This window comes from Mesoplodon mirus (assembly GCF_964341445.2).
Source record: "Mesoplodon mirus genome assembly, chromosome: 7".
Taxonomy (NCBI): Eukaryota; Metazoa; Chordata; class Mammalia; order Artiodactyla; family Ziphiidae; genus Mesoplodon; species Mesoplodon mirus.
The window spans coordinates 80,915,579-80,935,787 of NC_138983.1; the positions used below are offsets into that span (position 1 = coordinate 80,915,579).

At 49.5% G+C, this 20,209-nt stretch overlaps 1 protein-coding gene across 1 annotated transcript in view; it reads right to left on the reverse strand.

Annotated features, from left to right (window-relative positions):
* Window positions 1-20,209, reverse strand: part of LOC309808830 (forkhead-associated domain-containing protein 1-like) — a gene marked incomplete at both ends in the record, with an annotated part of 1,104,685 nt that overhangs the window by 20,701 nt on the left and 1,063,775 nt on the right. The window contains 6 exons of the mRNA XM_082629403.1: window positions 2,027-2,222; window positions 3,074-3,226; window positions 4,260-4,343; window positions 7,083-7,190; window positions 10,920-11,024; window positions 12,039-12,113. Of these exons, the coding sequence (XP_082485529.1) occupies window positions 2,027-2,222; window positions 3,074-3,226; window positions 4,260-4,343; window positions 7,083-7,190; window positions 10,920-11,024; window positions 12,039-12,113 (721 nt within the window). The remainder of the gene's footprint in view (window positions 1-2,026; window positions 2,223-3,073; window positions 3,227-4,259; window positions 4,344-7,082; window positions 7,191-10,919; window positions 11,025-12,038; window positions 12,114-20,209) is intronic.

Sequence of the window (20,209 nt, forward strand, 5' to 3'; positions counted from 1 at the left end):
TGCGGCAACTAGAGAAAGCCCGTGCGCAGCAATGAAGACCCAACGCAGCCAAAAATAAATAAAATAAAATAAATTAATTTTAAAAAAAACCTAAATGTACTCTAACCACATGATTCAGCAACCGCGCCCTTGGTATTTACTCAAAGGAGTTGAAAACATGTCCACACAAAACCCTGCACGTGGACGTTTATGGCAGCTTTATTCATAACTGCCAAAACTTGGAAGCCACCAGGATGTCCTTCAGTAGGTGAATGGATAATGGAATATTATTGGGCACTTAAAAAGAAAAAAAGAGCTATCAAGCCATGAAAAGACTTGGAGGAAACTAAAATGCATATTACTAAATACAAGAAACTAATCTGAAAAGTTGTATGATTCCAACTACATGATATCCTGGAAAAGGCAAAAACTATGGCGACGGTAAAAAGATCTGTGGTTGCCAGGGGCTGCGGGGGGGCTGGGAGGGAGCACAGAGGATTTTCAGGGCAGTGAAACTATTCTTTTTTTGGGGGGGATAGGTTCTTTTATTTGGAATAAAAATGTCCAGTTTTGAAAAGAAAAGACGTTATCTTAAAAACTTAAGTCCTCAAACCACAGGTTTCCCCATGACGAGTTGAATTCCTGAACACTGCAGAGGGATTACTGGAGATGTTGATTACTTAAGGCACTAATAGGAAGGCACTGAAGAACAGCAGGGCCAGGCTTCAATCAGACAAACATGCGCTGCCCTGGAGGAATTGCATAGGCTGGCTTTGAAGTTGGCTTCTCCTTTGCTTCTTTTTATTTTGTTAAACTTGTAGCTTTACTTTCCTCAATTTCTAGAATATCAGTTTCTAGATATTTGGGTTTATGGGTTATCATCATTTTGCTTTATTACCACGTCCCTGATCTGTAACTTCACCCACCCCACTTCCCCTCTATGGACTCCACAGGTGGCTTTTAATGAATTCTGCGTACTTTCTGTTACTGTGTAGTTACAGAGTGACCTGAGAAGTGAAACTCATAAATCGAGTTGACCTAATACCAGGGCTTTGTGCACAGAATCCACCAATCTGCTCAGAGATGGCCTGATCTGAACCACATCCCCCGCCGTGCTCCCTGGCTTCTGCTTAGGGCAGTAGATTTGGGATCAAAGGCACCTTCAGGACTGGACCATCTTCCCGGTGGAGCATCGTGGTTTACAGGGCCTCTGGGTCCTCCCCGGGGTGGGCCTCATTATTGGTGGACCTGCTGGTCTCAGGACTTAATGAAGCTCAGGTTGTTGATGTCTCATCGCAGAAAGAATTCAGTGACAGACAAAGTGGTAGGTAAGACGTGGACTTATTGAGAGAGAAACACACTCCACAGACAGGGCGTGGCCATCTCAGAAGGCGAGAAAGGCCAGGGCAGGGAAACGATTCTGTATGATATTATAATGGTGGATACATGTCATCACACATTTGTCCAAGCCCAAACCCATAGGATGTACAACACCAAGAGTGACCCCTACACAGCATTGTAAATCAACTACACTCCAATAAAATCAAAATGAAAAAGAGTGAACCTTAATATAAACCATGGACTTTGGGTGATTAGGATGTGTCAATGTAGGTTCATCAGTCCTGACAACTGTACCTCTCTGGTGCTGATGCTGATAAATGGGGGAGGCTGTGTATGAGTGGGGACAGGGGGTACCTGGGAAATCTCTGTATCATCCTCTCAATTTTGCCATGAACATAAAACTGCTCTAAAAAACGTCTCTACTCTATATATGTATATATATGGTTACTTCTGAGAGAGAAGATTTAGAATAATTTCGATTTTTCCTTTTGACTCTGTCATGTCTCATTTTTCTCCAGTAATCACATCTCACTTGTGTACTTTTTTCCAGGAACACTGCTTCTCAAGTGGTGAAGCAAAATGAAGTCTGGAGAAGGGAACACTTGGCCACATACCTAAGAAGCCTCCCTCAACAGATGTCCCATCGTGATCAGATTCAACGCAATATTTCAGTCATGTAACTATGTGAGAAAAGAGTTTCAATCACCTTTGTCGGAGCTGCAGAACTGGATCCCCACCTCGTGGAGGAGATGCTCCGTTTCCTCCAGCCAGGACAGTGACAGGCGCAAGATGTCCAGCGCCACCTTCTGGAGCCCTGAGACAGGTGGGCTGACCTGCAGGTGCTGCAGGAGGTCGACCTCCTTCTTCAGCTCATTGCTAGAGCAAGACATTGTCATGCACGCCTGGAAAGAGATGAGGTCGTGAGGAGCCCGGGCACCATCGCCAGAAATACCACCTGACGGTTGTGACCCGCACAGAGCAGTGTTCTTGACGGGCCCGTGAATCAGGCAGAGCCGTATGTTGGCCGCCCTGTGACGGCCCAGTTCTACTTCCCTTTTTGGGGGGCGGAAGGAAGGAGGCAGCTTTTATTTCACGTGCACTCTAATTGGGACTCTGGATGGTCAAAGAGACCCTTTGTTTAGGTATAGGCAATTCCAAAGCCAAATTGCCAAGGACGATTTGGCTGAAAGGGGAAGCAAATTTGGTTACAGAATTCCTGCTGAGATCAACACACAAGCTGGTCATAAAGTGCGGTTTCCTGACTTGAAAGAGTGCTGACAAGCCAACATTTGCCCAGACTCCCCAGAGAGCAGCTGCATATTTCCAGAGAAAGCAGAAGCAGCTGCCTGATGTGATAAGCTGGATCCCTGCGTGGGGGCCATGAAGTGGGGGCTCTGCCAGACCCTCTGGTCCAATAATGGTAAGAGCAGCCTTCCACTGCTGGGACAGAAAAGAAAACTGCAAATAAAGAGCAGAATGTTTCTTTGGTTTCTCTGGAAATAACACGGGGCTGTTTTTTTTCCCCCGGGGTCTGGGGCCTCCCAAAGGCAGTACTTGGAGTGTGTCGGGCAGCTTCTCCTTGGCCACACCAAGTTCACCTGGGAGGCATTTCTGGAGGTCCTTTGTTTTCTGATCTCAAACAGATTTCTCCAACAAGAGAAAAGGTGGACTAAAAGCAGAGCTGGACAATTTCCTGAACAAGGAGCACAAAAATGAGACACAGGGGACATTTGAGGAATGGAGAAGGGGGCACCTGGCAACTGTCTAAGGATGTCTTCAGCTTCTTGATGTTCTGGGTGATTTCCTCCTCTTTGAAGCTGCTCAGCTGGGTCTCCTTCTGCAGGGTCTGCTTTTTCTGCCAAACGTTGATATTGTCCTCTGTGACCCTGCTGCTCTTCTCTAGTAACTGGTGAGAAAAAGAAAAAAAAAAAGATTTAAAATGCAGGGTGGGGCTTCACTGGTGGCGCGGTGGTTGGGAGTCTGCCTGCCGATGCAGGGGATGCGGGTTCAAGCCCTGGTCGGGGAAGATCCCACATGCCGCGGAGCAACTGGGCCTGTGAGCCACAACTACTGAGCCTGCGCGTCTGGAGCCTGTGCTCCGCAACAAGAGAGGCCACGATAGTGAGAGGCCCGCGCACCGCAATGAAGGGTGGCCCCTGCTCGCCGCAACTGGAGAAAGCCCTCGCACAGAAACGAAGACCCAACCCAGCAAAAATTAATTAATTAATTAATTAAAATGCAGGGTGGCTCTGGGGGGAGGGGACCTGGAGGGCTTCAGCTTAAGCTCGGAGGAGGGAGGTCCTGGCGTGTTTTGGGGATGGCTCTGGAGGGTGGATATTGGCTCTGTCACCGGGGCATGTTTCCCAGGATCAGAGATGGTTTTTTAAGAGCCAAAGGCCTGTCATGTGGCCACGAGTGTGTTCTAGATTCTTCTGCATTCTGGGAGGGATTCATCACGCTGAGCCTGATGCTGTGGGCTCCTAAAAAGGAGGTCGTCCGAGAGAAGCCCGTGGTGTGATCTTGTGACCCGCGCGCTGACACCCAGGATTGGAGAGGATAAACGGAAGGATAATAAGGCATCGTTACAGCCAGAGGCCCACCCTCACTGCCATCTGCCACTTCAGGAGGAACGAGCGAGCGAGGACGCACCGTCCATGCTGAGGCCGCCCCTTTCCTCGCAGGGCTAACGGAGGTTCACCGTGCGGGTCTGCCGACCAGACACAGTCCTGGGTGGTTTAATTTGATTTTCACAGAAACACTACAAGGGAGTTTAACTGGCTTTTACTTGAAAAGCCAGGAAATCCCAGAAAATCAAAACAAATCTTTATGGTGTAGCAACAGTGTGAAAATTATGTGCCACCAACAAAAAACAGGAACATATGCTCCCAGTGTCTGGAGCCCCGGGTCCCTGAAGGAGAAAGTGGGGAAGAGAGACGAGCCTGCTGATTGGAGACGGGTTTGTCCTGGAACGGTTTCACGCGTCCGCAGGTGGCCTTGAGGACCTGACCTCTGAAAAGCTCCAGCTGCAGCACAAAGAAAGGGACGGGGATGAGGTGAGGGGCGCAGCTGCAGCGGCAAGGCTGGGGGAGGCGCCTCCATCGCTGGGTCTGGGAGAAATCGGTGAGAAGGCTCTGCACGCCTTCAGTGGTCATTATGGGTAATTAACACCTTCACCTCTCACCGGAAGGGGCAGTGCCCACACAAGAGAGGGGGACAGCAGGTTTTAATGACTTTTCAGGTGTGCCCGCCTAACCTAGCCGACACACACGGTCAGCACACACACGTCTCGGGCTCTCGGAAGAGCCACTTGCTGCCAATTATCCAGTGGGAAGTCCAGGGCCGGGAGCGCTCTTCCGTAATTGCTACGTTGGCACCAGGCTGTGAGATAAACACTGAGGCTGCCAGCCCGGGTAACTCGTGTCATCAGCAAGGGCTCCTGGGGAGAGAAGGTGGAGCTGCCTGCTGCCGTTTTGTGCCTTAGACCTTGTGTCCTGAAGACGACGTCTCCTGTATTCCTCTCCAGGTCCCCGGAGCCTGGTGCAGCGCCTGGCACACAGCAGGCACTCAATAAACGTTCATCGAATGCTTAGAACAGAAACACCTGTCAAGTCAGATGTTCAAAGTCCTCTCCTTCAGTTCAGCCAGTTTTTACTGAGTGCCTCCCTGATGCTGGTGTCTTATTACGGATGATGAAACAACGCAGTTAAATTAAATCAGGGCTTCTAGAATGACGAGTTCAAGATGCCCCAGGCTCATGAGACTTGAACGGCAAAGAAGCCCAAGTTTCTCTGGAAATTTCCCAACGTGATGGCCCTTGGCCTGGGTTTTTGGCTCACTGGCAAAATGTGGTCATGAAAGGCTCTAAAACAGAGCCCTGAAGGACCACAAGGGCCACAGAATCAATGAGAACGTGAACAGGTCCTAAGACACAGGAGTCTGCTGCACACCAGGGAGCTCTGGGAAGCCAAGTAGAGGAATTGTGACTCTCCTAAGGACACCTCTGCAGTCATCCTGCCGGAAGCCAGCCGGGTGATTGGAGGGACTCTGGGTCGTCTGCTGGTTTCATGGCCAAGGGAGGGTCCTAGCTCGCCCGAGGAAGAGGTTATGTAGAGGGCCCTGTGGGCAATGGCCCGTGTTATCACCATAGGCGCCCTACAGGACTGCTTGGTGGGGGGTGAGGGTGGGGAGGGACAGGTCCTGCTGGACGGTGGGCTGAGTCCTGTGGTCACTGGCCTGGGGAAGGGCAGGACCTCAGGCCGGGAGCGGGCTGTGGAGACAAGGGGGTGAAGCAGGAAGGCCCAGGCAGCGCAGAGAAGCCTTGTTCGTCCTTTCTCTCTCGAGTCTAGACCTGGAGGAATCTCAGTGTCTCTGAGGGTCTTCCTGGATGACCCCTGGCCAGAGCCATGACCAGGCGCTCGGCAAGTGGCGCAGATCATGCCCTCAAGGCGGGTGTTCGCCGTGGGTGCAGAGTGCCAGCAAGGTGAGGGGTAGCCCAGGTGCACGGAGGGAAGCCCAGGCTGGCGGGCTCTCTGCCTTGCTAAGGGGTCGGCACCCTGCAGGAGAAAGGACACCGGGGGTGATGGTGTGGAAGTTGGTTGAAGAGGCTTTCAAACCTGCCTGAGGGTCAGCATCATCATTTAACTTGTGGGTGCCTCTGAAGTTCAGCGCGTGGGACAAATTCCGGTCACACTGATGGTTCAGGCTTGGATGCTACCAAACTCAAGGGCTTTGGGAGCTGGGCTGGGTGGGACGGAGGGCTCCTTTAAGGATCGTGGTTCTTAACCTTTTTTGGTGGTTTACAAATCCTTCTGAGCATCCAATGAGTGACGAGGTGGACTCAGTCTCCCAGAAAAAGAAAAGCACAAACACATACACGCAAAACGTTCTTGGTCCCCCTGGAGCCGTGGCTGCCAGGAGAGGATGCCTTGTGGAGGGGGTCCAAGATGGGCTGCCCTCGGGGGGCTGTGTTCTGGAGGGCCAGTGCCCCGTCTTGGGTTCTCGTTTGCTGTCCCTTAGCCTTTGGTGAAGGCTCGTTTGCATGTTCTGGCCCTCATGACTGTGCCACGTGTCAGAGGAAGGGCCACTGGGCCATCTTGGGTCAGAGGCCTGGGAAATGGCCCTCTCCCCACCCTGCCCACCTCCACCTGGCATAAGCTGTGGTATTCTGGGTTTTACTTTATTAAGAAAAGTGGCAGGACTTCCCTGGCGCTCCAGTGGTTAAGACTCCATGCAGCCACTGCAGGGGGCACGGGTTCCATCCCTGGTCGGGGAACTAAAATCCTGCAAGCCACGCGGTTCGGCCAAACAAAACAAACAAACAAACCAACAAACAGAAATGTGGCATTTCCCTGGGGACACTGACTGTAGCATCTGTTTGGGGGCCCAGAGGAAGAAAGATCGCTCTAAATGTCAGGACAAAAAATGTGAAGGAGAAAGTGCTAGAAACACCACCGAGGTCAAGAGCTCAAACCCTTCCCAAGAGGGAACCGCACAGCTGGTTCACTGGGGTGGGCCTTGAGCTGGGACTGGCTGCTTGGTCAGGGTCTCAGGCAACAGCAAACACTGGAGTGGGCAGCTTCCCAGAAGGAAAAGCCTCTTTAGTGAAATCCACGGGGACGCAGAAGCCGCACAAAGCCCTGCCCCTGAGATAAGCGGGTGAACTAAGGCAGGCCGTCTTCCTCCTCATTCATCCCTGCCGGCCGCTTGGGTGCGGGATTCCGTGGAGAGCACGGGCCCGTGAAGGGGCTCTGCAGCACGCCTACCTGACCGACTGCCCTTTCCAAATTGGCTTTAATGAGGTTTTCTCTGTTCCTCATTTCTTTCAGCTGAAGCAATTTCCTTCTGGAATCCTCCCGAAGCTTCTCTTCCACCTGAAAGGATGATGAAAGCGTGGGCTTGCTGCTCATGTGATCATCATGCCCTCTGGGGAAACTCTTCTGGGGGGGTGCTAATGGCAGTGGGGGAGTCCCTGAGGGGTAGGGACAGCTGCAGCCCAGCAGCAGGGGTCACAGGCATGCACGGGGTGGAGGCAAACTCACAGGGAGTTGTCCCCTACGGGAAAGGGCCGAGCTCTGCACCCGGGGCTCAACTATGTTCTACCGCACACTCCCATCCCAGCTCAGTCCCTAACAAGCCGTACGACACTCGGAAAGTTACTTCACTGCTCCGTGACTCAGTGTCCTCATCCGTCAAATGGGGATGATGATACTAGTATCACTGCATAGAGTCATTGTGGGGATTCGATGTGTGGAATAGTGCTTAAGGGCTCTGTGAGTGTGTTAAGTACTGTTGTAACCTATGAAAGGTGGACGGGAATGTCCGCCGTACAGTCTCGTTCTAATAACTCGTGATGGGTACTTGGAAATGTTATGATTGGGTTGATTATCATAACTGTTTGTCGTTACCACTTTGAGCACACTCACTGGTGGTAACCTCTCTGGAGGCTTGCTAAAGCAATGTCTATTAAGAACTGCAGCCTGCAAAGAAAGGCGTTTAAAGTGGAGAAGCTTGCCTACTTCTCCCCCCTTGCTTGGGTAACAGTCAGCGCACGGTAAGCTTGGGAGTGCTCCACGCTACCCTTGGCTGGCCAGTGTAGGCCTCGCAGCTGCTCAGTTCTTGGATGCACCTGCTGAGCCCTGGGCCCTGGCACTAACAGGAAATGAGGCAAACTCTCGTAAATAAATGGAAAGTTTTTGTGCTGAAACAAATTCACAGGCTGTTTTTTTAGGGATCTGAAGAGGGGGATCACAGGGATGTAATAAAAGACCCAGAAAAGCCCTTAAGAGCTTTCTTCTGAGTAGTGTGGTCCAGTGGAAGAGCCTCTACCCAGCTCCGTTACCTTGGAAAAGTCATCTAAGCTCTCTGGGCCTTAGTTTTCTCCCAGGTCTAAACATGCTCTGACTTCTATGTCAGCAGCCTTTTTCATGTGCTGCAAAAGCCAAGTCCAGCCTTGGACTCTGCCCTTATCTGTGTTCTGCATGAACAGCCCCCGTTCCCGTCCCCAAGCCTCAGAGTCACCCTCAGCGTCCGCCCTGCTCCCTCTCTCACACTCGGGGGTCTCATGCCTGTCCTCCAACCCCTCTCACATTCTAGCTGGACTGTGACAACTGGCCTCCTCGCCTCGAGTTTAGTTTCTTCCAGTGCAATCTTAACGGTACTGTGAGAGTTACCCAGCTGTAAGGCAGCTCTGTCCAAGAGAACTTTCTTCAATGATATAGGTACTCTGAGCGAGGCTGTGTTGTCTAATACGGCAGCCACCAGGCACATCTGGGGATCGAGCACTCGAAATGGGGATGGTGTGACAGAGGAACTGAACTAAAAATTTTAGTTAATTTTCATTAATTTCAGTGTAAACAGTAGCATGTGGCTGTTTGCTACGCCAGGGTAGCTGAAGTCAGACAAACCTGGAGTCAGACAAAACCTACTGTGCAATTGGGCTACTTTACTAGTAACTAGTAGCCTTGACTTTCTCATCTGTAAAATGGAGAGGATGATTTCTAGATCACAGCGCTGTTGTGCAGATGAAGAGATGAAATGTTCAAGGGAACGCCTAGTACGTGAGAAATTATAACTATGATTTTCACCCTGATTACTGTCCACGAATGTCATTGCATCAGTCACTTGTTCAGAAGCCTTAGTAGCTCCCCACTGCCTGTGTGGTACAGAGCCCAAGCACCTGAACTAAGGCAAAACACCAAGCCAGGGATTCAAGAAGCCCCTACGAACTCTGAACGAGGTAAATAAAACTGAATCCACACCTAGATAAACCATAATAAAACTGCTGGAAATCAAGGGAAAAGACAATCTTAAAAGCAACCGGAGAAAAAGACAGATTATGCAAAGGTACAACAGTTAGGCTTACAGATGACTTCTAAATAGGAATAATAGGAGCCACAAGACAATAGTGACATATCTAATGCTGTATCTAATGTGCTGAAAGAAAAGAATTGCCATTGTAGAATTCAATACGCAGTCAAATGTGTTTTAAGAGTGAAGGTTAAATATACATCTCCAGACAGACACACAGGCACATTTGAGAATTTGTCATCAGCAGAGCCACAATGAGGGAAAACATTAAAGGGTATTCTTCAGACACAAGAAAAATGAACCCAGGTGGGTGATCAGAGATGCAGAAAAGACAAGCAACAGTAAGGGTAATGTGTGGATATGATACTGACTATATAAAAACACTAATAATGTCTTGTGGGGTTTTAAGTATCAAGAGGAGTTTAGAAAATTACAGCAATGGCTTATAAATCTGGAGGGGGTAAGTGAAGTTAAGGTGTTTGAAACTCATTGCACTGTCAAGGAGAAGGGCATAATTATCAACTACTATTGCCTCTTGGTAAGTTAAGAATGCAGGGCTTCCCTGGTGGTGCAGTGGTGGAGAGTCTGCCTGCCGATGCAGGGGACATGGGTTCGTGTCCCGGTCCAGGAGGATCCCACATGCTGCAGAGCGGCTGGGCCTGTGAGCCATGACCGCTGAGCCTGTGCGTCCGGAGCCTGTGCTCCGCAACCGAAGAGGCCATAACAGTGAAAGGCCCGTGTACCGCAAAAAAAAAAAAAAAAAAAAGAATGCACATTATAGTCTTCAGGATGACTACTAAGAGAATAGTAGAAGAGTGAAAAACTTAATTAATGTGTGATTTTGGTGAGTCAAGGATGAAAGCTATTGTCTTACTATTAGTAAAAAAGTGAAATATTTCCAAGCTAATAGAGGGGGAAAGTGGAATAAGAGAAAACCATCCACTCAGAAGGAGGCAAGAAAGGAGAGAAAAAGGAACATACCACAGATGGTACATCTGGTATTGAGCAAGAAGGTAGATTTAAACCCCAGTACATGAGTAATTACATAATATAAATGGACTAAAAGTCAAAATTGTCAAACTGGATTTTGTAAAAATGATACGCTATTTGGAAGGCATATGTCCAAACCTTAAGACAAAAATTGACAGAGAACGTATGAAAAAGATATGGCATGAAAACTCTAACAAACAGAAAGCCAGTGGTGAAGCTGAATGACAAAGGAGACGTTAAGGGAGAAACACTACTAGAGATGAAAAGGGACATTTCATGATGATCTAAAGTTTTGCTCTACAGGAAGTATTAGGATTCTAAATTTATATGCACCTAGTGACACAGCCTCAAAATATATAAAGCAAAGATCGTTCATATTAAAAGAAGAAACACACAAATTACAAACATGTTGAGATTTTTAAAAACATTCTCAATGATGGAACAAAAAGACAAAAAAATCAATATGAGAATTTAAGTTGGAACAACATCATTGGCAAACTTGATTTAATGGATCAATTCTTTCTTAGATAATTTCACAATTAAGATTTGAAGGCAGTCTAGGGTAGTGGTTACACACAGGAGCTTTGGAGTCAGGCAGACCTGGATTCAAGTTCTGCCACAACTACTTTATGCAAGTGAACTTGGATAACTTCCTTCACCTCTGTGAGCCTCAGTTTTCCCAACTGTGAAGTGGGGTTAATACCAGTATAGACCGCATGGGGTCATTGTGAGGATGAACAGAGATGATGCAGGTGGAGTGCTTGCCCCAGAGTGGTTCCCAGGACGACCTGTCCCTGCCATACCTTGCTCTTTTCCCGTAGCGTCATAGAGATCAGGCTCTGCTCGGTACTGCTCCTTTTCAGCTCCACCCTGAGCTTCCTCATTTCTTCTTCCATGACATGGATTTGCTGAAAGAGTTCCAACAACAGGGAAGTCAACTTCACAACTCATTTCATCCGGTTCATTAAGGCAGAAACCTAGTCTGGGATTCGCTTAACTCCTTCCCTTGGGGGACAATTCCACGTATTTGAGGCAAAGTAGACTTTCTTTCAATGGATGAAATGAAAGGGCTGGGTGAGGGAAAATTTGAGTTTCTTTTGAAGATCAGCATGGATCCTGGATTAAACAGTACAAGATACCTATCCACTCATTAGAATTTCTTTCCTTGGGGTATATTTTTGAGTTCAATCTAAATAAGGGCTGTTTGGAAGACACAATGGGCACAGTTTGGAAGAAAAGAACAATGACATTTTTCTTTTTTCTCATTTGAGGCAGAGAAGTGTGCTCCTGACAGAGAGAAGAACACACGTCTCCTGCCCCTGTCTCAGGCACCGGGCTTCCCAACGGATGGAAAACGTATGCCTGGTGATGTGCACGAGGGTTCGGGCCGGTACAGGGGGTGAACATTTACATTGAGTGGTCATCTTTTCATTGTATTCATTTTTATGTTCACCTTCCATACAAGGCCAGTGATACATTTGCTTTTTATTTTGTTTTTATGAATTGTTGTAAAATTGAATGTATTTAAGTAAAAATACTTCAAGAAGAGTTGTGTTCATAACAGTGCTCAGGGCTGTGATAAAACTTGTGACAGTGGATCATGAAAGTCTGGGCATCACAAGTCCAGGGGTAGGGACCACGGTGAATTTCCAGCAGCATATGGTGGCCACCTCCCGTCCCTTTCCCCAGGGGAAACCTGATGAGGGGCCTTGAGCCAACTGCCCAGAAAATCTGGGGAGAGTGTGTTTTCCATGGTCTTTTCACCCATCTCTTTGAGGCTAACAAATCAAAGCATTAACACACAAACACCCAGAAAGCCCCAGAGCTTGTGCTAGCTAATGGGCCAAGGAACCCCTCCAAAACCCTCAAGGCCCCAATCTAGGCTTTCAGTGGACACCTAGGGGTCAGGAGGTTCAACGCACGGTTTTGCAGAGTTTTAACTCTTTCTCTTGGGCTTCCCACTTCTCCTTCTGGGCATCTTCCTTCTGTAACTCTTCTTTCAGCACTGAGCACTGTGGAGAAAAAGGACAAGGCCACGGGGGCTTGGCTGGGGGTCCCAAGTACCTGTGTTCACGCCCAGTAGTGTTTCCTGCTGTATAACCCAATCACACCTCTGAATTCTGAGAGGCGAGACCATTTGTGTGATGGGAGCACGGGATCCTGCAGTCGTTCCCAGTTCACCCCTCTCCTGAGTTCTGAGGAATAGAGCGTCTAAATTCCTCTTCAAAAGCCAGCAAACTTCACTGCAGGGGAAATCCAGCTTTGTAGAGTCTGGGTACTTAGGGTGCAGGAATTGGGATGTTTTCACGCTGTGAACGGTGAGGGTGGAGAGGGCCGAGGCAGTGAGCTGGGGTCCATCTTAGGGCTCTTGTGCAGGTTGCATCTCAAAGACACAACTGCCCCGACTTGTGTGGAGGGGTAAACGGAGCTGTCTTGCCTGAGGGCGGCTTGGCAACAGGCATTAATTAAGAGCGTAAGCATGGATGTGCCTTCTTTTGACCCAGCAATTCCCACTTTAGGAATGTACCTTAAGGACAATGACTGGAGAAATAAGTAAATCTGTAGTTTCAAGGATGCTCTTCACAGAATTGTCAGTAACAGTGGAAGAAAAAAAAAAAGAGGAAACAACCCAAGTGTTGTTTAGAACAGCAGACCACTTTATAACACTGGGTACATCCAGGAGAAAGTATGTAGCTTTTAAGATGAATGATAAGAGCGTTGATTTATTAGAATGGGAAAATGATAAGTATTTAAAATTTTTTAAAATGTGCATAGTATAAATTAACTATAAAATGATTGATTGATTGATTTCTAGGCAATATATAGAAACAAGACTGGAAGAACATACATGAAAATATTAACACTGATTTCTCAAGGTAGCATTTCCTCTCCTCTCTTTTTATTTTTTCTTCTCAATGTCATCTACTTATTTTTCTAAAATTAACACACATGATATATGTCATTAAAAAAAAGGCATCTCAAATGTTCACAAGAGCAGTATCCTTGGTGGTGACGAGCCCTTGTGCTATTGGCCAGCACAGTCTAGAGGAGAAGGGACCTCATTCCAAGGTCAACGAGGAAGGGGAAACGGGGACATAAATCATCCAAATGCACTTCAGGAGGTAGAAGAGCCAAGCAGGTGCTGTCTTTGCAGATTCCTTCTACTTAGCACCAGCTCTGCATCCCCTTCCCGTCCCCAACACACACACACACACACACACACACACACACACACACACCACATTAAACAGCTATAGCACATGCCTGGGAAGTCACCCTGCTTGGGAGAAACGAATGCAGAGGGCTTGGCCAGGCAGCCGACCTCGGGCAGAGGCAGAAGAGCAGAACTAAAACCAGCCTCCCACTTCTTGGAAAACGATTTTGTCATCCCCATTTCACAGATGGGGAAATGGAGGCCAAATAAGTTACAATAAAAGAAAGCTCTGGGATGGGACCCTGGTCTGTCTGATCCCAAAGCTCATGCAGTGCCTTTCACCAGCTCCAAACTGGATATGGTACTACGTACCAGGTATTACTTACTATGCCTTTTCCTTGGAACCTCAAGATCTGTTCTCACCCCAGCCCCATGCAGACCTAGCTATCGGGTAGCCTCTGGGAATCTCTGAGTTGCCACCTGAGATGAAAGCTTTGAGGTTTTACCTTGACTCACAGAAACGGGCACATCATGCAAATACTGAGAAATCTTATCCTATAGGGGCAGGATTCTAAAGTTAGCATTGAAGGCAAGATTTGCAAAGAGTCAAAGTTACATGTAAAAAGCTCTTTGCTTGCCTACCACGTTCATCTTCCATAGAGACATTCCACACACTAAAGTCTAAGGAAGAAATGAGCGTCTGCGTGTTTGCATCTGGATCTTCAGACGTTCTGCTGTGAAGACAGTTATGAGAACCAGCGGTGCTGGGACCACGATGCAGCCGTGTGGTCATCCTTGCTCACAGGGAGATCGTATTCTGTTTAATGTTAAACTTTGCAATGGCAGTATATGCTCATAGGTGGGTTTGTTGCTGGGATTAAACAAACTCATTTATAATAGGGGTTAGAAAATGTTTGCTGGATTTGAAAATCTATTATGCTTCTTCTGAGCCACATACACGCTGTCCTTTGAAAGGCTTCAGAGAAGTTGGCCACCTGCCCAGCAGCTACCCTCCCTCTGTCCTTGGGCACTGGCCTCATCTCACCACCGTGTGTCATGTGACTCCACTGTGTCTGCTTTTCGCAGCTACAATTTGCTGATGACCCGACACTCACTCTGGAGCTGAGGGCTTCGAGCTGGTGATCCTTTTCTTTGTTCTCACTTTTCAGTTGATTCACCTCCTGTTGTAGTTGTTGAACTTGACCATCCTTTACTAACACGTCTCTTTGCAAAGATGACACCATCTCTGTAAAAGAACCAAACCAAACCAAAACAAAAGACTCATGGAGGTCAAAGAGGCAGGAAGGATTATTGGCAACACCATGGCTGTCAGCCAACGTTCGGACAAGACCTTCCAAGCCCAGGCCACCACCGCTGCCCGCCTACAATTGGGGAGGCTTTTTCCAAGGGTCCCAGAGCAGGAATGGGAATGAGAGCGAAGTCCATGGAACAGGGTTTGAGGCTTCAGTGAGAATGAGAGGCAGTCAGCACCAGCGAGAGGAGAAGCCTTTGGGGGCCCCTTGTGGGCACAGGCCAGGCAAAGCCGGGAGGAGAGGCCACACCATGGGCCTGGGGAACAAAGGCCCAGCACAGGGAAGGTCCAGGAATTCTTCTCCAGAGGCCAGGAGACGGGCGTGTGGCAGAGGGCACTGCTGGACACTATTGATGGGGTGGGTGGTTGGTTTCTCAGTCCTCTGAGTTTGGACCCCTCTCTACCACTTATTAGCTTGGTGGTCTTGGACAAGCTATTTCACATCCCACTGTCTGTCCCACACAGAGTTATTGTAAGAGTCAAATGAGACGGTATGCCCCAAGAACACAAAGTGGCTAAATTATGTTTGTTACATGGCGCCTATTATTTTTCTTAGCAGCCAGCTTCCAAAATGGCCCCAATGATCCCTACCACCTAGAATTCATGCCCTGTGTAGCCCTTCCCACCCTGAATAGGGCTGCCATGGGTCACCAATATGATACTGTGGAAATGACGGACTGTTTCCTCTCAGGCTGGGTCATAAAAGACACTGTGGCCTCCTCTTTGCTCTCTCTCCAATCACTCACTCTGGGGGAAGCCAACTGCTGTGTCGTGACGACACTCAAGCAGCCCTAGAGAGAAGCATGTGTGCTGAGGGACTAAGGCCTCCAGCCAATAGCCACATGAGCAGCCATTCTGAAGGGGGATCCTCCGGCTCCCCCCGAGGCTTTAGATGACATGACTGATGCCCCAGCCGACATCTTGCCTGCAACTCATGAGAACTAAGTCACCCCCCTCAAATTCCTGAACTACAGAAACTGGAGGAGATAATAAATATTGGTTGGGGTTTTATCCATTACATTTTGGGGTAACTTGTTATGCAGCAATAGATAACTACTTCATTGCTGTAGTATCATTTTTTTAACATCTTTATTGGAGTATAATTGCTTTACAATGGTGTTTTAGTTTCTGCTTTATAACCAAGTGAATCAGTTATGCATATACATATATCCCCATATCTCTTCCCTCTTGCATTGTAGTATCATTTTGAATAAAAGTGGGAAGAAGGGTGCATAAATGCAGTGGTATTGGGTTATCTCCTACGGTTCTTTTCTTGAAAGAACATCAGGCCCAGTTTTAGTGGTAGGTATCAATCAAGAATGTCTATGAAATAAAGCACAAAATGCTCCAGAATTTCATTTTAAAAATGAGCTTTGCCTCCAGGACACAGTTCAGTTACTTGGAAATCCCTCTGGGGCTTGCCACACTTTGAGTGGGTCCAGCCCATCTCAAGCGTTATCCCAACCCAGGTCTGTCCGACTCCCTGATCGGAGAAGGTGGGATCTGAGACAGGCTTGATGCTTGGATGAGGTTTCACTGGCCGACATACGGGAGGAAGGTGAGGACCAGCGAGTTCATCCTTACATTCCTGGTGCCCAGAACAGCACCTAGCCTGGGGGAGGTGCTCAGAAAATATCTGAGGACATCCCAAGTGAGGGAGGGGCATAAGCAGAGACATGGGGGCAGCAGGGGGTGGGTGTGGGTGTGATTAAGTTGCAGAGTGAGGCAGAAGAAAAGCACAGATTCATACAGAGATGGGGATTCACGTGCGACTCAATGCTATGCCTGGCTTCTACAGCTGTGGGCATGTTTCCTGCTACGCACTGGCTGCTTTCAGAGTGATGTGCCCCTCCGAGGCTCACTGCCTCCTCCCTGTCACCTGCTTCTCTCTCTCCCCTCGTCTGTGAGTGGCCCCATCCTCTTCAGGTCTCTAGACATGTCAGTTTCTGCTTAAAAACCTCCACTGGATTCCCAACACCCTTGGAATAAAAACCCAGACCCCCCCGACCCTGCCCAGCCCCACAATCCCCTGTTCACTCCACGCAGGCTCGCTTGCCCTTGGCTTGTCCTTGCCCACCTGAAACAGATCCTCTCTAAAAGAAGGACATAGCCTTGGAGGATACAACATAAAGTGGTTAGAATCAGCTAGGTCCAAGGGGGCGTAAGATTCGGCTTCCAGGGGAACTTGAGCCTCATTACAGGCTCATTGTAATACATGAGCAAAATGACACACGCACCAGCACCAGGACTGTTCCGAGGCTGACCATAAAGGTCAAAAAGTGGGTGGTGGGGCTTCCCTGGTGGCGCGGTGGTTGAGAGTCCGCCTGCCGATGCAGGGGACACGCGTTCGTGCCCCGGTCCGGGAAGATCCCACATGCCGTGGAGCGGCTGGGCCAGTGAGCCATGGCCGCTGAGCCTGCACGTCCGGAGCCTGTGCTCCGCAATGGGAGAGGCCACAACTGTGAGAGGCCCGCGTACAGGAAAAAAAAAAAAAAAAAGTGGGTGGTGGCCCAATTCCTGGAAATCCCCGCCCCTTCCCCAAAATATTAGAGTTGTCCCAATCCTCCCACTCATTAGCCTATAAAATTACCCAGCCCATAAAAACTAACTGCCCCATATTTGGGGGTCTCTAGCCTTCTGAGATGGCCCACACTCTGTCTGTGGAGTGTGTTTCTCTCTAAAGAAATCCACTTCTTACTTTGTCTCTCACTGAATTCTTTCTGCGATGAGACATAAAGAACCTGAGCTTTATTAAGTCCCGAGACCAGATGCGTGATCTCGATTAAAAGATAGTGGGTTCTGAGTGGGTTCAAGTCCCAGCCCACGGGTTCAAGTCCCACCTGAGTTCCATGGTTGCACACCCACTAAGCTGGTCCCCCTTGGCCTCCCCCCTTGAAGCGCTGGCCACCACGACACACAGTTTATTTTCTCCACAGCACCACTGCTCTCTGAAGTGGGCTTGTTTATTCATCCCTTTACTTTTATTGTCTGTCAACCCCTCCCAAATCTGTGAGTACAGGAATCTGACTGTCTTGCTTGGCTCTCCCTCCCCGGAGCCTGGAACGGGGCCTGACACCTAGTAGGAGCTCAAGAAACATGTGGAAGCAATGAAGGAATCCAGGGAATCAAAGCTCAGCCACAGCTGTGCGTTGGCTGCCCCTCTCCCAACCCAAGCCCTTTATCAGGGAACCACCTCTGATCAAATTAGAAAATGGTTTCCCTTGGGCCCAGGTGCACTCGGCTGAAATGGGTGAGACCATGGTGCCTTAAAGGAGTGACCCCAGTTTGTCCACGCTCTATTTTGCACTCAGGCTGCTTTGTGGAACCACCCAAGCCACAAGGCGACCTGTGTTCTCCCTGGTGGGGCCAGTGCTCAGGAGACCTTGTAGCCAAGAGATACCATTCTCTCAAATATTTACCAGGCCCTGCCCTCGGAACTGGGTGGCAAGAATCCTCCACTGAGGGAGACCTCTAATGCACCGACACGGGTGATCCCTGAGGCTGCACCCAGGTCACGGGCACAGGTGCGCTGGTTGACTGGTGATGTCTGCAGGGGGAGGGCAGAAGCTCTGGGGCCTGAATGCACAAGGGTCTCACCTGACGTGATGGCGGCCTCCCTCCTTAAGTTCTCGGCCTCGTGCTTCAGGGAGGTGATTTCTAAGTTTCTCTCAGACAGGGTCTGGCTCAGCACCTGGTTGTAGCCTTGCTGTAGGGCACTGATCTGTGGAAGGAGGCAACACACCGTCAGAGGGGGCCAGCCAGGCCTGCAGGACACGCCGGTACTTCTCCAACGTTGGGCAAAGAGTCGGGCTGATCTTGGATCGGGGTGTTGGGGAAACCAAGGTTTTCCGTTGTCACTAGTGGAAGGGGCAGGAGGGGGCCTGTTCCTTCAGTGACCACCATGTCATCGGTCCTCGAGACACGGACCTTATCTTTGTGGCCACCCAGGGGCTCCAGTGCTGCTGTCTTCCTATGACCTGTGGGTTTTCAGCCATAAATAGACCAGCTGTTGGTTCCAGATCATCCAGCACTGACTGGATGCACAGCAAAGTTCAAGAGCCGGGAGCAGGTTATGAAATGAATTCCCTCTAATGAGAATAGAGGGTAGTTTATACCTCACAGAACACTCCAGAGTTTACAGAGCCCGTTCACACATGCTACACTGATACTCGTCACAGCGTTGCTGAAGGCTGACGTTCCCATTAATGTGCCCATTTTGCAAGGGAGCCAGGTTGAGACTCAGAGAGGCGAGGCCCCCTGCTCGGGATCACGCGGCTGGTCAGACTTGGAGTCTGATTCAAACCCAGTCTTTAGTTGCCTGGTTCCTCCTTCCCAGGTGGCTCTAGGAATGAGCGTGAGAAGTTGGAGGCTGTAAAGCAAGGCATGGACTCAGGAGCCGGACTGTGGCCTTCAAGTCCTGTCTCTGCCAGTTAACGGGCTTTGTGAACACAAGGAGGACACCATATTCTGTTTCCTTTTGTTCAGTCTGTACGCGGGGTGATGGTAGTCCCAACCTGATAGGATTGTGAGAAGTATTTTAATAAGTTAGCATGTGTACAAGTGCTCAGATCATGCCTGGCACACGGCACAGGGGGATGAGCTGTGACGGTCCTCTCCTCTACCTACCACGGGGTGTTTTTTTTCTTTTGTTTTGGGTTTATTTTGGGTTTTTTTTGCGGCACGCGGGCCTCTCACTGTTGTGGCCTCTCCCTTTGTGGAGCACAGGCTCCGGACGCGCAGTCTCAGCGGCCATGGCTCACGGGCCCAGCCGCTCCGTGGCATGTGGGATCTTCCCGGACCGGAGCACGAACCCGTGTCCCCTGCATCGGCAGGCGGACTCTCAACCACTGCGCCACCAGGTAAGCCCTCACGGGGTGTTTTAGCTTCAGCTTCCCTCGTGCGTCTCTGGGGAAGATAGTTGGTAATCTTTATGTGTGCATTTGTAAGCCTTGCCAGGCTCACTTAAACGCCAGTGTGGTTGTTATTAAGAGGAAATACAAGGGCTTCCTTGGTGGTGCAGTGGTTGAGAGTCTGCCTGCTGATGCAGGGGACACGTGTTCATGTCCCGGTCTGGGAAGATCCCACATGCCGCGGAGCGGCTGGGCCCGTAGCCATGGCCCCTGAGCCTGCGCGTCCGGAGCCTGTGCTCCGCACTGGGAGAGACCACAACAGTGAGAGGCATGCGTACCACAAAAAAAAAAAAAAAAAAAGAGGAAATACAGGAATCGTGGGTGGGAGCACCACAGGCTGGCTCTATCTATGGCTGCTGTGAGCACCCTCTAAATCCATGGATCAGAGCCCCTTCAAGGGCCGGTCCCTCTCTAGGGGTCTAGGTCTACACGTGGGGTGCGGAAGGCTCTCCATCAAATGCAACGTTGGTAAGGGCCCGAAAGTAGCTGCCAGGCCTCGGCCTCCACAGAGCAGGTACCCGAGAGGCCGGGAAAGAGAGCTGGGCCCAGAACCCCCTCCCTCTCGGTCTGATGTGGCCAAACTGCTTGTTCTGAGTGGCCAGGACTTTCCCACCTCAAGGTGCACTGTGGGCCTTTGCCCTGTGATTTTTCAGATGTCAGGCCTCAGTACTAACACAGGGACCCGTTTACTGGGGCATAAATGCCACGCAATCCGTA